The sequence below is a fragment of the Dryas octopetala genome, chromosome 9, assembly GCF_963921425.1.
Source record: "Dryas octopetala chromosome 9, drDryOcto1.1, whole genome shotgun sequence".
In the NCBI taxonomy this organism is placed as follows: Eukaryota; Viridiplantae; Streptophyta; class Magnoliopsida; order Rosales; family Rosaceae; genus Dryas; species Dryas octopetala.
In genome coordinates this window covers 15,761,395-15,782,175 of record NC_141374.1, presented here as the reverse complement: position 1 = coordinate 15,782,175, position 20,781 = coordinate 15,761,395, and the positions used below count along the sequence as shown (strand labels likewise).

The 20,781-nt window shown below is 34.3% G+C and overlaps 3 protein-coding genes across 3 annotated transcripts; all 3 read left to right on the top strand.

Moving 5' to 3' along the window:
• Window positions 1–6,560: 6,560 nt before the first annotated feature.
• On the top strand, window positions 6,561–12,737 carry LOC147274769 (putative boron transporter 2). Its single transcript, XM_086256511.1, has 12 exons — window positions 6,561–7,903; window positions 8,093–8,175; window positions 8,295–8,487; window positions 8,582–8,720; window positions 8,963–9,128; window positions 9,338–9,504; window positions 9,641–9,814; window positions 9,914–10,009; window positions 10,611–10,748; window positions 10,832–11,151; window positions 11,450–11,720; window positions 12,114–12,737. Exons 1-12 carry the CDS (start codon window positions 7,800–7,802, stop codon window positions 12,420–12,422), a joined length of 2,160 nt encoding a protein of 719 aa, XP_086112637.1. The 5' UTR covers window positions 6,561–7,799; the 3' UTR covers window positions 12,423–12,737.
• Window positions 12,738–15,188: 2,451 nt separating this feature from the next.
• On the top strand, window positions 15,189–17,917 carry LOC147274768 (SGNH hydrolase-type esterase superfamily protein). Its single transcript, XM_086257257.1, has 6 exons — window positions 15,189–15,334; window positions 15,420–15,497; window positions 15,815–15,955; window positions 16,750–16,826; window positions 16,936–17,100; window positions 17,487–17,917. Exons 1-6 carry the CDS (start codon window positions 15,236–15,238, stop codon window positions 17,653–17,655), a joined length of 729 nt encoding a protein of 242 aa, XP_086113383.1. The 5' UTR covers window positions 15,189–15,235; the 3' UTR covers window positions 17,656–17,917.
• A 746-nt stretch (window positions 17,918–18,663) lies between these two features.
• On the top strand, window positions 18,664–20,500 carry LOC147274767 (transcription factor MYB98-like). Its single transcript, XM_086228361.1, has 3 exons — window positions 18,664–19,289; window positions 19,390–19,516; window positions 19,799–20,500. Exons 1-3 carry the CDS (start codon window positions 18,664–18,666, stop codon window positions 20,498–20,500), a joined length of 1,455 nt encoding a protein of 484 aa, XP_086084487.1.
• The last annotated feature ends 281 nt before the right edge of the window (window positions 20,501–20,781 follow it).

Below are 20,781 nucleotides of genomic sequence, written 5' to 3'. Positions count from 1 at the left end.
TTAGATGAATGTTTAATTGGCACACTAGATATCAAAAGATATGGAAATATATATATTGACTCTGCTATAATTTTCGTTTAATGAGGAAGAAAAGAAAAAGAAATTACTGTCTGTCTTTGCAGGATTGGGCAATTACTGATTATATAATTGATCGAAGACCTACCTAAGTTTTCTCTTTTTATAACTATTGATCATGTACGTCTCAAAAGTTAGATGTTAATTTGATTCTCATTTTATGCTTTTATTCAAGGTACATTTTAATTGTGTTTGCGAAGGTTTAGGTAGAAATACTTTCTTATGAAACAATTTAATATTAAGTTAAAATATATTGATATTTGACTATAATCTGTATTAGTGGATGCTTGTTTTGATTTGTGTTCTAAATTTAACTGTAGAAACATGTTAGACAAAAATAGTAAATGTGGCCGGTTATAACTTAATTAATAATGCAATATAAACATGCAGAAAAGGTTTATTTTATATTTTAATAGAAATAACTAGAAATAAACCCAAGGGTTTATTACTTTCAATTTAAACTCATTTTTATTAATGCCACGTTGAATTACTTTCTTTAATGAGTCACTCAATTACTTAGCTTCTATAGGGTTTAATGAGTCACTTTATTACTCAGCAGTCTCATATTGTCCCTATGTTTTTAAATGGTAACTTTTAATGTTGAATTAATAAATATCATATTTTAAGCAATTGTCAATTAATAATTATGATTATGACAATTAAATTGTTTCTATTTCAAGTTGTAATTTTGAATTTTATTACATAATGACAGTGTGTCATCATTTTTCAAAGATATATGCATATGCGTGTTTGTATATTTTTTTCGAAACCTCTAATAATAAGGTAAATAAAATTGTCATCCTTCTTCTTCAATCATCTTCTTAATTATTCTTTCATCTTGTTTCATTTTAATTCCATCTTCTTTTTTAATTTTATTTTTTGTCTTGATTTAGAGGTATAATTTTCTCCTACTTTACGTCTTTTTTTTGTTCTTATATTTTTTTATTTTAATCTAAGCGAAATGTATCTTCTTCATGTAATAAAAATAATAAAAAATATGTTAGAATTAGAATTAGAATAAATTTAGAGTTAGATCTTTTATTATGCTGGGCTTGGAATGTTCAAGGTTGCATCATTCAAAACAAAAGATGCTTATATGCTGGGCAGGGAATGTTGAAGGTTGCATCATTCTGATATTGATTTTCTAAAATAAATATTAATTTTAGTAGTAGTGACGCACTGAGACGCTGCCTTTCCTCTTTGGCCCACAAATTTAAGATAATGTATTTAAAAAGAGATCATGAGCTAAGAAATGTTCGCTGCACCCAGCAACCAACGAAGCTAAGTCTGTCTAATTGTCTATTATTTAGGATGGAGGCCTCGATCCGACCGAAAAAGAAAAATTAATAAAAATAACGGAGGCCACAATTGTGCGGTGGGGATAAGAATTCAAAGTCAAAATCACCTGAATTTAACCCCAAAATAATAATAATAATTTTTTTTTTGCCACTAATAATTATATTATTTACAGAAAAGGAAAAATACTAAAAGTAGCAAATGGTTACGACGTTCACCCAAAACGAGATTGCGTCTCTAATAATAAAACAAATATATTATATTACCAAAATAAAACAAATATATTTCTTTTTATTTATTTATTACGCATGCATGAAAGTGATGCTGCTACAGAGTAGAGTCGCAGTCTCGCAGATGAGTACGTAGAGAGTGATCAGTGATGTAGTTTGGTTTCCGTGTTTTAATTTAAATTTTTTTGGTTTATTTCTCGCTTTGTCACTTATAATTGTTTTTCATTCGTATTATCGCTTGAAAATTTTTTTTTTTTAATCTCAGATACCACTTATAACTTACTGAATAAGTTTTTTTTGGTTTATTTTCCGCTTACGTAAAGTCAGCTATAAATTAAAACAGTTGAGTATTTGGTAAAATATGTTTTCAAAAATACTGTGACTGCAAAAAACAATATCAAAGTATTTGATAAATGTTAATATAAAAATGCTGTGACTGTGTATAATTTCTAAAATGGATATGATGCTGAAAGTGCATTTCACTTATTTGTTCGGTAAAAATAATATGTTTTTTTACTTTTTTTTTAAATTTTTTACTACAAATTTTTATTAGCATTAATTTTTCTAAAAACAACATTATTAAATAAGTATGCATATTTTTTTTAGGTATATTATAATTTTAATCCTATAAATAAAATATCATAATTAACTATCACAATATAAAATATAACTAACAATGAACATATTTTTTAATTTAAAATAAACAAATAAAAATTATAGAAATCAATGAGGGTATTATGGGTAAAATAAAATATTCATTGTTGCTGTGAGTTACTGCAACTTTCAAAAGCACCTAAAAACCTGTTTTCTGTTTTTGTTGTGGGGAGTTGAGAATTGTGGGGAAAAACAGTTTTTTATTTTTTTACCAAACACCAAAATTGTTGTAGGTGATTGAGAATTGTCATCTACAGCAGCTTTTAGATCCTCCACCGCAATCCCAAACGGGGCCGTAATCTAGGAATGGAAAACAGTTGTGGGTGACAAATCATGAAACAAGCCTTTTTTTTATTAATTAATCGGTGTCCATAAGTTTTGAACTCAAGACCTACTCCGACAAAAGGAGAATATCATCCACTAGACTATGTGATTATTGGCTTTCGTGTTTTAATTTGAAATCAATTTTGTGGTTTAAAATTTTTTAATTGGGTAATGTGTGTTTATACTTGTATGTTACAAATTTTCTTGAAGAGATCTCTTTAGACAATAATTAAAAGGAATTGCATTGTGCGGATTTCTCATATTGTGAGATAATATTTGAACTGTCTATTTTTTAGATGTACGTTTAAAAAAACACTTCCAAATAACATTAGATCTCATATGATAATTTCAATGTTTATTATAAATACTTTATTTGTTTATTTATTTTTTCATAATAGATAACTAAGTAGTTTATAATTTAGTTAATTTTTTATAAGAGTGACTCGTGAGAACCTAACAAATGAACAATTCAAACCATTAAATTGCATTAAAGATTTGACTCACATGCGATTCAATTTTATTCTTATAAATAAGAATATCCTTGAGAGATTCTTTATATTTTATATAATAAAACATAACGGTTTTTGAATCCTAAAATTTATCTCCGAATCCAAATGTCTAAGATTGTTTTGGCTTAAATCCAATGGTCAGTTATCTATTTCCCAAATTTACTTTCCCGCCTATGAGAATTGGTTTTCCGCCTCTTTCTTCTTAATTAATTTGCCTTTAATTCTCTCTCCTTAATTAATTTATCCTTAATTTCATATATTCAATTTTTTTTTTTTTTGTCTTTCATTTGAGTTGAACAACTAGCTAGGTTTGTTTGTATTTATGATTTGAGAATAGAAATATAAAAAAACCTATTAAACGAATTACGCTTGTAAAATATCGGTGTTTGCGCAATAGAAAGAGTCACTCCACACTCGTAGCAGGAGGAGTGTGGAGAGGCTAGTAATTATATAAGTGAGTTGCGTATGGTATACCGTATAGGACAGCCATGAAAGGGTCAGTGTTGCCGTGTTGGCCAATATGTCAAAGTAAAGCGACACAAGTCACACAAAACGCTCCATCTAACAATATTTTCATTGTAATGAGAATAAATGTATTTTATTGTATCATCATGTTAATTTGTTGGGTGATGCATTCATGCAGTTACGTTTAAAATACAAGGTACGTCGCAGCCAATGGTTTTATAGTTAGCCAGTCTGCTGATAAAACCCTTATTTGTCCTATTCCTATACATGCCAACCAGGCAACCAGCCAACCACCATATATATATATATATATATATATGTCTTGAATCCAAAATTCCCCATACAATTAAAGAGGTTCATCTCTTTATGGGGTTGGGGATTCTGCTCTATAATTTCGTAGGAAAAATAAAATGTATGGCTCGATCATAAAATATATATTATACGTATGTTTTGAGTCTTTTGACAAATATTTATATTATAGACCATCAATATGTATCATATATATGTACATAACATGTTATACATTAATTATCTGCCAATAAAAATTACTATATATATATATATAGATAAAGTAAGTCAATATGAGGATCGACTTTATAATATCTTGATTTGATTTGTAATCTTATCACAATATTTCTGATGCATTTTAAGGTCAACATTTTTTGCTTGTCTTACTAGACATAAGGCATCCATACATATCCCATCCAATCGGAATATTAATTAGGTGTAAACTCAGATAGTCAGATATACCAATTCCAATTCGATCCATTAATGAACAAATTGCCTTTTTAACAAATTCCAATCTATTCACATCAAAATCCCAGCCAGCTTAAGTATATATGGTATCATATCAGCACTCCACTAGTTCAAATATTCTTAATTAAAGTTTAATTACTTTATATGAGTCCATATATAGACATGTACTTTGCTTGCAAGACTAATTAATTAAACATCCAGGCCTAATCCTTAATTAGTATATACAGTGGGAATGGTGATCATTAAAGGATATAAACTTTGGGGGTTATAGCTCCAATGCTTCTCATACCCGCTCACTATTTTTCTACAACTTTAAAAAAAGGTAAAATTCTGTAATCTTTCTAACTATTATAGTAAAATTGAAGCAATCTGTTGATGATGTTGAGTGTACAATTTTACATTGAAAATATAAAGTATTGTATAGCATAATATAAGGTTTTAGATTTCTTCATTCATTAATTTTTAATTAATTTTGATCGAGTTTGATCGATGTTCTAATTTCTTCAAAAAAAACTTTAGTTTAGGTGAATCACATAAACTAATCTAGTGTTCATGCATATTTATGTGCTGCTGGGTTCTTTGTTTTCACTTTCTCTACTTAATTGTATGCCAAATTTCGCATCTTGGATTAGATTTAAATCCTAAATCCCATAATTCTCTAGGATCATTGATTATAAGTTAATTAGAATTAAATAATATGCAAGTACATATAAAACCAACTAAAGGTAGTATTGTGTATGGCCAGTGAGAATGTGCAACTTTTCACATGGAAGTTTGGATCTCCTTTTTTTCATGAACATACCTAGAATGTTTCATTAACTTTTAAATATATATATTGAGATGCCACGATATTATCAAAAGCTTGATCTTGATTATCATTAAATATTAATTCGTTATATGTAAAGATGAAGATTCTTGAACATATCAAACCTAAAAGGTTTCATTAACTTTTAATTGATGAACTGTTCAGATATTATCAAAAGCTTGATCTAGATCATTATATATTAATTAATCTTATTGGCTCAAATTGCATTTTACTTTTCAGCTCACAAAAGAAAGATTATAATATCAATATTTCTAAAAAAACGTACGGTACAAGGGGTGAGTAATGCATGCATGGTGTGCTGAGTGCTGATCCACTATGCACTCTACTGTACTATATCTATATTCCAAGATTGACCTCTAATGTGTAAAATAATAACATGTACATATTTCTCTCCTTAATCTGAGAGTCGGATGATTGTTAATTTTGCCTTAATGAAGAGAAGAAAAGCTTTAAAATTTCGGAAAAAACATGCTTAGAAAAAGTTATAAAAAAGCTGGAGTTTGATTTTACTTTACATATAGTCCAAGAAAAAAATAAAAGAAATCTTAATATGTCAAACTAAAGAAAATGCTAATAATTGAAATGTCTATATCAGTGTGGTGTCCTCTGAAGTTGAAGGATGTTGAATGAATTGCAATTATTTGTACAGTTACATGTGCTTGACTTAATAGGGCTCTGGGTACAATGTAAATTTCTTAAGAAAGAAGCCTGATTTGGGCATTTCCAGTTGCCAAAAACATAGTTGCTGAATTTCTATCTTTTTAATGCCTCTTTTGTTAGAAAGCTTTCAGTTGCATCACTGGTTTTGTCTTCCCCTCCACCCTCACAACCACATCTTTAAAGTTTTAATTTTTAAACCCATTCTCACATCTTTTGCAACTTCCCTCCAAGAGTCCAAGTGAGTGGTGTGAAGGAAAAATAAAACTCTAAATACGAAATTATGAACTACAAAAACAGTACCTGTATTGATCTTTATTTCACTATTACAATTTTTTTAGGACTATATTTATTTAAAAAGAGAGACGGGGATTATAAAAACAAATTTTTTTAATCATTGACATTGAGAGTCCTATTTTAGGTGTGAGAGCATACCATCATCAATATTAAAGGAACTTGGGTCTGTCTTTATTTAGGCAAAATTTTCAATCTCATATTCAATAGCTGTACCTAGACAATGGAAATTATGGGGTTAAGAGTTTTATAATTATTGGTCATTTATAGAAAGTTAAGCCATTATTTATATCTTTTGCAACCAAATGGCAAATGGACGGTTTGTTTATTTATTATTCATTAATTTATTTTTCCACTGGCCTCTTTCTCTCTCTCTAGTCTCAACTCACTCATCATGTAGTTTGTTTTTATTCCAGTGCTGAGACTGAGAGAGTTATATATGTCTAGTCACCACACACTATCTCACTCACGCGAAAAACCTTCCATTGCAGAGTTTTACGAAAATCTCTCAAATTCTCTTTCCTTTGCTCATTATTGCCTCAGAAGTCAGTAGCTCTTGTTCTTCTGCACTCTGCAGGGTACATTTGAGTCTCTCTGCCTTAGTGTCCTTTTTATATATAAAACTGTGCTCTCAGGTGATGTAGCTGCAAGCTTATACATTCTCTGTGAGTTCTGAATTTTATGTGTTTGTTGCTTCAAAGGGTCTTTCTTCAATAATGTAATCTGGATTAAAGTATTCTTCTTGGTTCTCTTCTCTGTCTGGTTAATGCCCATTTGCTCAAAAGTGTTCTAATCATTTCTAATATGATTTCAGTCATGGGGTCTCGCTAATCTTGCTGCAGAGAATCATTTGCCCAGTTTTGCTAAATTTCAAGTCTTTTCTTTTGTTCAATCAGTAAAGAAAAGTCTTTTCTTGTGTTCTGTGAATGCCCATTTGGTTCAACTTGTTCTAAGCCATTCCAAATGCAGTTTCTGATAATGGGTTTTCGCTAAAATTGCTCTTGCTCTTGCTCTTGCTGTCAAAGTCTGAACCTTGACTGCGTTTCCAGTTAAAGTGCGTAAATTTATACCACGTATCTGATTTTTATAGCATTCTTATGCATCTGGTCACTGTAGGAGGCCTTTCTGATAAGAGAAAGGAGAGGTGATGGATCTAAGCTTTGTCAAAGTTCAACGCTAGTTGTGATCTGAGCATATGGAGACTACCTGTGCATTTCGTTAACTGTGAACTTCCCAATTCATATGAATTTCATTCGCTAATTGGCCTAATCCTTGAGTAATCTAAGATATGGAATCCAAGTAGTTAAATTCATTTCTAATCAATTTTTTTGTTCTTCATAGAAATATATACCACAGTCATTCTTTATTGATTCCTTGAAATGTAAATTTCGTATACTGTTTTAGTTCTTTATACATGGACCTCATTAAGGGTCTATCATACTTCAAAAATTCAATGAACCAACATTCTTCTTTCCCGCTTTTTTCTCCATCAAAATCCTATGTTGATCAAGAAATCTTTCTTTCTCTGCCCATAATGTTCTGCATATATATTCTAATGCAAACTTAGGAACCATATTGGCCTCTCGAGTACCTTCTGATTTGAATCTGAACCTTAGAGACTTACATATCACTTATTTCCCTGGTTACTTGTCACTCAAACAACAACTAGAAAGGTTCCCGTTTCCTTCTTGTTCCCAAAGTATTGGAATTATTATGGAAGAAACTTTTGTTCCCTTTCGTGGGATAAAGAATGACCTCAAAGGACGACTTCTGTGCTACAAACAAGATTGGATTGGTGGTTTACGAGCGGGTATCAGGTTTGTGAATATTTTATTTCTCGTTCTTATATCTCAAACAAAGATACAATTATGTTGTTCCTAATGAAAATGATCTGATAAGCATGTTTGGGAACAACATTGCTTTTAGTCCACACTTAACGTTTCATACTGCAGACTTTTGATTTGTACCTTACTGAAGTTATCATAATCATTATTTCTTTCATTTAGGATCTTGGCCCCAACAACATACATATTCTTTGCTTCAGCAATTCCAGTTATATCTTTTGGGGAGCAGCTGGAAAGAAATACAAGTCGGATAATTCTTTTTTTTATTTGTTTTCTTTCATCTCTTTTGATTGTCAGTGTCCTCTTAAAGTTTCTATTTCGATGGTAATTTGCTAAGAAGTGATGTGTATATTTATATTTACAGATGGAACTTTGACTGCCGTACAGACTCTTGCATCAACAGCACTTTGTGGTGTTATCCACTCAATTGTTGGAGGACAGCCCCTGCTCATACTAGGGGTGGCTGAGCCAACAGTATTGATGTATACATTTATGTTCGACTTTGCTAAGGACCGGAAAGATTTGGGGCAGGAACTCTTTTTAGCCTGGACTGGATGGTATCTCTAGAACACTCTGCACACCTTAACATTACAAAGGAATTGATTTTCTGACGAAACTGAACATTTTTTTCCCCACATAATGGGTGTGTAGGGTATGCGTGTGGACAGCCCTTTTGCTCTTCTCTCTGGCCATTCTGGGTGCATGCTCTATTATCAATAGGTTTACACGTATTGCTGGTGAATTATTTGGTTTGCTAATTGCAATGCTTTTTATGCAGCAGGCCATAAGGGTGAGTTTGCTTATTATTCTGCATTTTCAATTTATCAATTTGATTTTGGATACGAGGATTTGAAACTTTTTGAGATTAAATTATACACGAATTTAATAAGGGAATCTCAATTTTTCATCAATCATTTTTGAGGTGGTGTTAAGTTCAGGAACAAAATATAATTCCAAGATCTTTCCACCTACCATTATGCTCTAGAAATATTTTATTTATAATGAATTCAACTCAGGAATGTCATGCAACAGGGCATTGTTGAGGAATTTGGTGTACCCCAAAGAGAAAATCCTAATCAGGTTGCACTCCAACCTTCTTGGCGGTTTGGCAATGGAATGTTTGCATTAGTTCTGTCCTTTGGCCTCCTTTTAACTGCATTGAGAAGCCGTAAAGCTAGATCCTGGCGTTATGGCACAGGTATGCGGCATTTACTTTCAAACTCAAGTAAAAAGATGAAAGAGCAAGTCAAATTCATTGCAGGTTATAGGTTAGAGTGCAAATCTGATTCTCTTGAACGAATTTAATTGGTGTTCTTAAAGAGTTAGATTATGTGCGTCTACTCTGTCTACTATATATCTTAGTACCTTTCCTGTCCACCAAATGTATTCATATCTATTAATCTATAGGTTGGCTACGGGGATTTATTGCGGATTATGGAGTCCCATTTATGGTTGTTGTATGGAGTGCTGTGTCTTACATACCGGTTAATGATGTCCCAAGAGGAATCCCAAGACGACTTTTCAGTCCAAACCCATGGTCTCCTGGTGCATACTCAAATTGGACAGTCATCAAGGTGGATATTGTAGTGATTGTTTGCTAAATATTTCATAAAACACTTCCATTAGCCTCTAATTGGATCTTAAAGAGCCAAATTTATGCTTTCTTGCCTATAAATCCTAGCTAGGAACTCATGCTGTTAAGTTGTGCAGGAGATGATGAATGTACCTCCATTATATATAGTTGGAGCATTTATACCAGCAACTATGATTGCTGTGCTCTACTACTTTGATCATAGTGTTGCATCTCAACTTGCCCAGCAGAAGGAGTTTAATCTAAAGAAACCAGCTTCGTATCACTATGACCTTCTCCTTCTGGGTTTCATGGTAAGCTGCTCCCAGACCAGCTCCCATTGAGGAAGAGATTTTACCTACTTATATATTGTGAAACTTTTCCCTCAAAATTCTGCATTTGCTCACTGCCAGGTCATATTATGTGGGCTTATCGGCATTCCCCCTTCCAATGGTGTAATTCCACAATCTCCAATGCATACAAAAAGCTTAGCTACTCTAAAACATCAGGTAATATAGTTTGCTGGGTAGTGAAAGTTATCTTAATCTTGCCTGATAATAGCAGAATTGTTTTTGCTCTCAAGATTTAGAAAATTTATGAGCTTGCAGAGGATCATTCTCTTTGGTATGCATTTGATGTCAAAATATGGGTATCAGGATTCTAGATATTTGCTTCTCTCTGTGCTGGATTCCTGGCACACACGCAGGATAATGATCCAACCATTTTACAGTCCAATAGAGGGTGATTGCATTGAAATTTCTAATTCAAATGATCATAACCATTGAATAATCTGAAGACATTGTTTTTGTTCTTCACTGTGTTATTGTATATAGAACAATTGGGATATCATGGCCTTGGTACTTGTTTTGACGTGATTTAATAAAAGTTTTTATTCATCCTACCTGTGTTCCTGCTATTATTCATTCTCAATGAGAAGGCATCTCCCAGTCATTCTTTTGTTTCCTTTAAAGTGCCCGTTTCTGCAAGTCCCTCTCAATTTATTTTATTTTCTTATATTTGAACAATTCAGCTGTCAATACTATACTTTCTTGTGATATTAATATCTAAATGAATAAAATGAATCATTTTGTTTTGTTTTGTTTTGAATAGCTTTTGCGGAATAAGCTTGTATTAACAGCACGGAATAGTATGCACAAAAATTCAAGTTTGAGTCAATTATACCGGAGCATGCAAGAAGCATACAATGAAATGCAGACTCCACTAGTCTACCAAATTCCACCTACTCTGGTAAATCTTTTTAAACATGATTCCTGATTGATCTAAAAGTTTACATATTTTACACTTATTTTTAAAATTTGTTCTTCATACAGGGTCTAAAAGAGCTGAAAGAATCCACAGTCCAGTTGGCCTCGAGTACTGGCTACATCGATGCCCCTGTTGATGAGACCGTTTTTGATGTGGATAAGGATATTGATGATCTTTTGCCTATTGAAGTAAAAGAACAACGCCTCAGCAATCTGCTTCAGGCATTGATGGCTGGTTGTTGTGTAGCTGCTATGCCTGTTTTGAAGAAAATTCCAACCTCAGTTCTTTGGGGTTATTTTGCTTTCATGGCCATTGAAAGCTTGCCTGGAAATCAATTCTGGGAAAGGATATTGTTTCTGTTCACTGCTCCAAGTCGAAGATACAAGTAAGTTGATGCTTTTCCTTCTAGTTTTCCATGGATTCCAGGACTAAATACTCTTCTGCATATTGTAAGTTATACCTAGACTCAAATGATCTACTTCCTATACTTTTCAAGTATCAAGCTTTTATGTAGGACAGTACCAATTTTTATTTTGTCAACCAGGTCTGTACACACATGTTTTAGCATCTTTGAATTTTAAAACTTAAATCAGACTTAAATATTACCATTTTTCTTAATCTAGATTATGACTAGTATTATCATTGTAAATTTTTTTAATAGTAACCATCGTATAATTTGCTAGGGTGCTGGAGAAGTATCATGGAACCTTTCTTGAGACTGTGCCTTTCAAGACAACTGCCACTTTCACCTTGTTCCAGACGGCTTACTTGCTTTTGTGTTTTGGCTTAACATGGATCCCAATTGCTGGGGTGCTTTTCCCATTGTTGATTATGCTTCTGGTCCCAGTGCGGCAATATTTGCTTCCCAAGTTTTTCAAAAGAGCTCACCTTCAAGACCTGGATGCTGCAGAATACGAGGAAGCCCCTGCCATTGCTTTCAACATGTCCTTTGAAGTAAGCTATCTAAATCCTTTGTTCGGTTCAGTTAGACTTTCAACACAGCTCCTCTCTCTCTCTCTCTCCCCAATTCCCCATTGAGCTTGTTTAACAAATTTGTCATTGATCTAACTATATTCTGATATAAAAATAAATAAGTAATTTTGTTAATGTGTTTATGTGTGTGTGAGAATAATGCATGCATATGTGCAAAAGTTTAGATCAGATGGGTATAAATCCAATCATCTGATCAATCCAATTTTAATTTGATAATAATAAAAAATATGGTATTCAGATACTTCCTATGTTGCATTTTAAAAAGGAAAAGAATTAGAATGTTCACAAACAAGCCTATATTAGCTTATCTTCTAAAAGTTCTGTACTGATGTTGATGGTTTATATGCATTGCAGGATCAGGATCTTCAGGCAAGAATAACGAACATTGATGGTGGGGAAATACTTGATGAAATGATCACAAGAAGCCGTGGTGAGATCCGCCACACTCAGAGTCCCAAAGTATCAAGTTTGACCCCTACTTCGCTAGAAGGTATAAAACCTGCTTATAGCCCGCGGGTGTCGCAAAGAGTATACAGCCCCCGTTTAAATGAACTAAGAGGAGAAAGAAGCCCCCGACTGAATGGACAGGGACTCGAAACAACGCAAACTCCCAGCCCTGGGCCATCTATCCTCGGACAAAGCAGTCGTGGTTCTTCATGCTAAAAATCGTGAAAGTGTGATTCTGGTGACATTTTATTTAGCAATGGTGCTCGAGAGGTAATGTGTTAAGTTCATGTGTAACTATGTGGCATCTAGGTGAGTGTGCTTCTAACCTTTCATGATAGTGTAGGTTGTTTGTCAGTGTTGCCCTTTCTACTAGTATTCTCCATATGTGGTGGGTAGAGAAAGTGATTACAAAAATGGAAAAAAGATGTAATTATATCTATGATTTTCTTATTTCCATATGGAACTAAACGTTCATTATGCTGCCTAAAAATTCCCAAAGTCAATCTAGATCTATATCAATTTTAATTTGTTCATTTCATACTATTGAAATATATGTCTGGCTTTTTCTTCCTTTAATGCTTCCCAAAGTTTTTAGCAACGTTGTGTTCTCCAACTATCCAATTCAGTTGACAGAAAATTCCCAAAAAAAAAAGAGAGAGAATGAAGAATACTGAATCAGTGAATCCATTGTATTATGGTTGAGTCCTCTAGGCCAGGCTTTATTTGGATTTTAGAATAATATTACCTCTCAATGCTATAGACTTCTGGAAAAGTAGGGTCCTAATGTTCTCGAATGAGATATATGAGTGTCCTGCGGTATGAGTTTGAAAGCCAACATGTCACCTCAGTATGAGAACCTAAAGCAGGTGCATGCTATCTACTATGTTTCTTTTTCATTTCAAAATAATATACTCCTCTCAAGGCAATACTTATTTCAGATTCTGATGTTGTGAAGTTCATGTTGATTAGGCTTCCAGTAATGGTTATAGGATGGTGAGTGGGATATAGCAAAGTAAGCACTCTGCTTTATCTTTCTGAGTTAGGCAGTTACATGTGCAAATGTGGCAAATCTGTTAACTATTTGGCATCTGCCTGGCGATTCCTTTCACTTTTCTTCTTATGTGTGAGTAAAAAAGTAAAGGCTGGTGAAGCAATATCAGAAATTCTTGCTAGATGAGACTGTTGAACCTCATGTTTAAAAGTTTGGAAAGAAGCTAGAACACTAAACTACTGAACAGAACCTTATGTCCCAATTACTTATGCTTAAACAAAGAGCCCTTTGTTGATCTCCATCATAAGCTATAGTTTCTTTCTCAACTGCAATGATCTGCAAATTGTTCTAATGAGGCTTCTTATTTCTAAATGCTTGGCTGATTTGGTTGTTCTCTGAATATTCTCAGAATCCACTTTTTAAGCTTATCATGCATGCCACTATGATGTTGCAACTGTTGTCTGCCACTGAAAGACACCAGTGACTTCATTGATATGGATAAGCAACAGACTGCATAATACATGAACTGGTGGAATGCATACTTACTCCCCACTAATATATACTCTGGCCCCAGCCTGTGTTAAAGGCCAAGTGGTCCTTTTGTTTGGTACATGCATTTCAATACATGCTTGCATTTCAAGTTTCAATCAGTTTTATGAGTACTGATAAGGATTGTTAACCCACTTAGGGACCCCTCACTCTAGCATGACAGGCAAACTGGAATTTCGCATGAAGCTTTTTCTTCATCTTCAAGGATCACTTTTCAGATGCTTTCAATGTTGATGTCATAACTGATTTACTCACTCTGCAATTGCAAATGAAAGCAATATATGTCAACATCTTTTACAACAAATACAAACCTAAGTTTACTATATTTGATTTTGACAATGCCCACATCACCTAATACGATATATGTTAGTAACCCTACCTAGATTGGGCCGGCTCTTATGGGCTTGCGCACCAGCTTTGGGCCCCAGCCCGCAATTGGAATTGACTTCGTTTTTTTTTTTTTTGGCTTCTTTTTAGTTTTAACCCTTTTGTGTAACAACCTGGCCAAAAAAAAAAAAAAAAACCCCTTTTGTGTAACAAGGATTAATAGTGTCAAAGTGCAATTGATCATTTTATTTGTAAAGAGCATGTGAAGAGAATATGAACGTGTTGAATCAATTTGATAAATGATAAGATTAAGTAGAATTTTACTCAAATGCCAAGTAAAACATTCTTCTTATCATTTCATTCATGAGAAGAGGAGGTTCCAATTCTAATTTTAGGCTCGATATATTTCATTCCGATGTGAGAAGATACACAACATTAAAAGATATGAAGAGAAAGGCAAGTAAATGAGGGGAATGCATATATTAAAATTAGGAAGACTTAGAGTCCAATTCATTTTATGAATTTTTCTTAGACTAATACTGGTAATGATTTAGAGTTTTTAATCAAGTTCTTTTATTTTTCTTCTTTGACGACCTTAAAATTCCGAAGTTAAAACCTAACATGCAGTCTCTACAAATCCCACTCTACACTCTAAAAGGGAAAATACCCTTCAAATCGGGGGAAATACACTTCAAATTGGAGAAGAACTTTATTATGAATTAAAAAGATTTTCTTATAAATTTTAAAACACATTCGGTCTCCATCTAAAAATTATTTTTCTAAAGTAACCAAATTTAATTATCTCTTAAAATTATTATAGGCTCATTCGTGGAGATGAGAATGACAAAACTTTTAGAATAATGCTATTCTTACCACATTTCTTATATCACATTCTTATACCATCTCACGTGTCATTACTTTATTGGACAAAGTTTTTCTTTTTCTTTTTGGGTTTTTATTTTTATTTTAGAGTCTCCTTTGGTAAGGATTTTTTTTTGGCCAAGACTCCTTTGGTAAGGATTAATCAGCACGTTTTTGCCATATTAGGAAACGACATGTCGTTATGAAGAGACTAACAGTCACCCCTGTCCACTAGAGAGAGAGGCAAACACTGACACAGAAGAGTAGGAGGAGAAGAAGAAGAAGCAATAGGATTGATTTGATGAGGCCTGAGATTGTGTTGTTTGGAGATTCACTAACAGAGCAGTCCTTTAGATCAGGTGGCTGGGGTGCCGCTCTTGCTGACACTTACTCTCGCAAGGTCTCTCTCTCTCTCTCTCTCTCAAAAAACCCACAAATTAATTTGTTTGAAATGTCGGTAATTTTGATGTGGATGGTTGATATAGGCTGATGTAACAGTTCGTGGGTATGGTGGGTATAACACCCGATGGGCATTGTTCATGTTGCATCACCTCTTCCCTCTGGTACGTTCTTCTCTTCATTCTCTACAAATCAAAGACTTTGTTTTTTACCCAGTTCATGAAGAGGTCTGAATTGCATACTAGAGCAACAAAATGGCCATGTTTGTGAAGAACCTTCTACGATCAGTATCTGATAATATAGCTGATAAACCAATTTATCATGTTGAGATGTTAGGTGAGGTAAAAAACATTGTTAAATTTGGAAGCATATGGAAATATTAAATTGGTAAAAGGTACCAACCCCATTCTGTGATAGAAGGATAGGATTTTGATTGAAATGGAAACATTTGTAAAAGTGATATCCCACTGTGAATTTGTAGGATTCTAGTAAGCCTCCTGCTGCTGCCACAATCTTCTTTGGGGCCAATGATGCAGCTATTTTGGGGAGACAAAGCGAACGGCAACATGTTCCTGTTGAAGAGTACAAGGACAATCTCAGAAAAATTGTTCTTCATATGAAGGTTCAGATTTGTTTTCCCTTAATGCTTCATTTTCTGACATGCTTGTGTAATCTGTTCTAAACTTCAGTAAGCCAGACATCAAGTCCAGAAACTAGAAATTGGATTCTAATGGATAATTTACTTAGATAAAGGGAGTTATTGATAAATTTTTAATGATATAATGTTGAAATCCTAAGAAGTAGGACTAAATGCACCAACAGAACCGTCACCTCCTCTGATTTGTCATCCAACCTACAGCAGTGGCACCTGTTACCACAACTACCATCAAATTTGGCACATTCCCATTTCCGGCCAATTCAATGTCACTACCTCTGCAAGAGCCCCCCAGCACTTACATATGTCATCATGTTTCATATCTGCCTTCACCTTAAACATTTCATAACAGGCACTGTGTCCTCTTCATCACTGTCACCATCGCAAGCTTTGGTGCACTTATCATCTTTGCTACTAAGTTGAATTAATATGATCGCCTCTCCCAGGAACCATAATTGCCCCCATCTCTTACCTAATGTTCCAGATAAACCATCATTTCTTGTATTGTTGAATTTGTACGCCATGCATTGTGCCTGGTTTCTGGACTGATGAATGATTGATAGCATCTGGTATAACATTTTCATCACACTTCATAAGTTGCTAGTTCATTGCATATGGTCACGCATTACTTCCCATAAATTTAGAGTATTTGGTTTCCAAAATGTGCTCATGCAGTCCCCTCATGTTCTTCTAAGGGACAACTAGTTTCAGGGTCAATTATTTGACCTACATCTCATTGTTTATAGGGATTTTGATTGCAGGACTGTTCTCCCACCATTCTGATCGTGCTCATTACCCCACCACCTGTTGATGAGGATGGGCGTAATGAATATGCACGGTATGATGTATTCTTCTCATTTCCAGTATACATCTATATGATCATTACCAGTCCTCCATCATGCCATTTCTCAAATGTCTTGGAAATAAGCTGGAAATTGTTTCTACAGATCCTTGTACGGTGAGGATGCTAGGAAACTGCCAGAAAGGACAAATGAAGTAACAGGAGTTTATGCAAAGCAGTGCATTGAGCTAGCTGAGGAAATGGGTCTCCGCTCCATCAATCTTTGGTCCAAGTTGCAGGAAACAGAGGGTTGGCAGAAGAAATTTCTAAGGTTTGTATCTTTTTAAGTTTCAATCTGTAGAGTTTCATTTTCATGAACAATTAAACATTAAGTGGTTCCAACCAGATTTTCCCGTGCAAAGAAAAGAAGCACTGTGTATTTGATTCATACCTTAGATACTATCATAATAGTCAGCTCAAGTTAAACTCATTCCATGGAAAAAAAAAAAGGAGGGGGGAAAAGCAGGTGGTTAGGACTGGGTTGTGAGGGAAGATGGACTTCTGATCAAGTTTCTGTTGGTTAGAACTGGGATCTAAATTACATTAAAATAATGTACTCTAACTTACTCCTACAAACTATTTTATTTACATCCACCAAGTATTCACCAGTGAGAAAATTGAAGAATGTGTCTTGAAATTATTTGTTTTCCATTGCAGTGACGGGCTGCATCTAACACCAGAAGGTAATGCAGTGGTCCACCAAGAAGTTGTAAGAGTCTTCAATGAAGAATGGCTTTCTGCTGAAGAAATGCCTTCTGAGTTCCCTCACCACTCAAATATTGATGGGAAGAACCCTGAGAAAGCTTTCCAGCAAAGATGCATATAATATGGCAGAATGTTTTTAATTTGTCAGTCGTTTGTCAAATTCTCTACCATGTTTACCCCAGAGGACGTTGCTTCATTTGATGATTGCACCATAGAGAAGTATCATTATTTTTCCCTTGTTTGAGTGATTGATTGAGGATGTACAACTGGGAATCTCTGAAACTTTTTGCTGGTCAAAAGATAATCTTCATGTATGAATGACCATACTGTGACTATATCTTATTCATTCAGCTTATGAAAGTGAAGCCTCTTTTGCATTGAAATTATTTGGAAATTGAATTGTTAGCTGCATGGATTTGTCTGAATATCTCCTCTCTTTTCAAGGATTTGCTGCTGGAGGGTTTGGCATTGTTGTTCTTGAAAGTCTTGAAGGGCTGTAAACTTGCATACAAGCCAAACCCATTCCTGTCCCTTTTATACCTTTCATTAAGGGTGATACTTGTAAGTTTTTTTGTTCTCTAAATCTAAGCAATAACAGTTGCCACAAGAGGGCAATAAAATGCTTGGCGTTATGTAAACCTTAACTATCAATAGTGGTGATTTAAGTCTAATAAATTTGACATGCTTTATTGTATTTCATTACTCCACTAAATATTATTCTTAACGACTTGCTAAATTAACTTTATTAATTAGAGTAAAAACAATTTATTCTCATGTTTGGACGTGACTCGACTTTCTTTGACCATGTGCCAAAAGATGGAAACTAAGTAAATTACATAACGCCATTACAATACTTCAAGAACTTAAATGGAATGGTTTTAATTGCGGTCAAAACAATATCCAACAAAATGAAGAAAATTTAATAGGACCAAAAAATTGAGATAAACTAAGAAAAGCCTTACAGTCAAAAGTTCTTAGCAATGCTAAGCAACCCTGACCATTAGATGATTGAGAATGAATGGTCATGATCTATCTCTATAATAAATGCTTTTGTACCCTCACCTATTAAGCAAAAAAGAATACAATGGTGACAGCTCCGAAACACTACTACTTGGCCCATTTTTCTCTGATGGAGCTCAACAAGCTCAGGGAAAACCTTGCCTCCCAATACCCATTACTTGTTCCTGAAAACTACATCATGAAACCCTACAATATGAAAGATGAGTTTATTCCCTTTGAAGCTTCTTCTTCATCAAAGGGCTATCTTCAAGATTTTCACCATCTTGATGAGTTTAATGTTAATGGGTCTTCATCAAATCCCATGTTTGGGGTCCAAACCCCATATTTTAATCCTTTTGACACTAACTACACCTATGAAGGCTCAAACTCAACAGATCATCTTAATTTTTATGAGTGTAAGCCACTTGCTGATCAAAATGGGGGGCATGGCCAAGTCTTGGACAACTTTCAAAGTGGAGGGTACTTGAATTTCCCAGCTCATAGGTCATCAAATCCCCTAATTGATATGATGGGGCCTCATCATAGGAGTAGTACTACTTTCCTGCCCTCAAATTGTCAAGAAATTAAACCCATGAACTTTGTGGTACCAGATGAAGCCTCATGCATAAAATCAGAAAATGGGTACATGAATAATAAAAGTAGATCATCAGGGTCCACCACAGTAACAAGAGGTACATACAAAGGCCGAAAGAAGTCCAATGTAGTCAAGGGCCAATGGACAATTGAAGAAGATAGGTAGAAAATTAAAAATCTAATTGCAGCATACGTTTACACATTTTGACTAATTTTACATCACTTATCTCTTTTATTCATGTGCCCATGCATGCTTGAACAGGCTCTTAATTCAACTGGTTGACCAGCATGGAGTGAGAAAGTGGTCTCATATTGCTCAGATGTTGCCTGGAAGGATTGGCAAGCAGTGTAGAGAGAGATGGCATAACCACCTAAGGCCTGATATCAAGGTTAATTAATTTTGATTAATGTATTCTATTTATATATACACTCTAAACCTCTATTTTAATTCCTAGAACTGATTAATCATGATCATAAAACTAGATACTCTAAAGCTTCTTACTTTTTTATAATTGCATGAAAACTGTTTATGGATTTGCAATATCTTCATGAGTAATGCTACATGAACCACATTTTCGTACTATTTCTTTTTTAATGATGTGATAGACGATGTCATATAAAATGTGACTCAAATAGTTTTATTGTTTTCATAATTTAATTTCTTGCTGCAGAAGGATACATGGAGTGAGGAGGAGGACAAGGTACTCATCGAATCGCATGCAGAAATCGGAAACAAGTGGGCAGAAATCGCAAAGAGATTGCCGGGAAGGACTGAAAACTCCATCAAGAACCACTGGAATGCCACAAAGAGAAGACAATACTCCAAACGAAAATGTCGCTCCAAGTACCCCAGAGGCTCTCTTCTGCAGGAATACATCAAGAGCTTGAACTTGGACTCATCACCAAACACAGGAAGGGGTCAGAGGAAAAACAATAGCAACTCAGCAGCCAATAACAATGCCACATCATCATCAACAAACAAAGCAGTACCACCAAGTCAGCCAGAGGACATGGGGTTTTGTGGGAATGATCGGTTGGTGCCAAACTATGAATTCAGTGAGGACCCTGCAGCAGATTTTTGTTTCGACGACAACATATTTGAAGAAGGCTGCAACATCGAGTCTCTACTTGATGACATTCCTTGTGCTCCTCCTGTTCTTGCTGATGTTGGTGATGATGAGAATATTAATAATGGTTTTGATGGGAAAATGTTGATGCCTGCAGCTGCTGCTGTTAGTGATGTTGATGATGAGAAAAGTTTTGGGATGGACATGAGCCAAGTGGATGTGGGTACAGTGAAGATGGAGACTGAAGTGAAGAAGGAGCTGGATTTGGTGGAGATGATCTCTCAAGTCAACGAAGCGGATGCATAGGTCTCTATAATATAAACTTTATAAACTTTGGGAACTCATACACATACAAATCAAATAAACAAAGGGAAATGCTTTTTTCTCATGCATTCTGGTATGCTATTTTTATTAAATTGTTTTGGACTATTAATTATATGAATTTTTGTTTAAATGTATGGTATGTACCTTGTCAATCTAGCAACAAAACATGCAAGGTATTTAATAAGAACATATATAGAAGAAAGAGACAAGGGATTATTGGAATCGGCTTTCATGAAGTTATATATGTTTTGGTTAATCTGTGT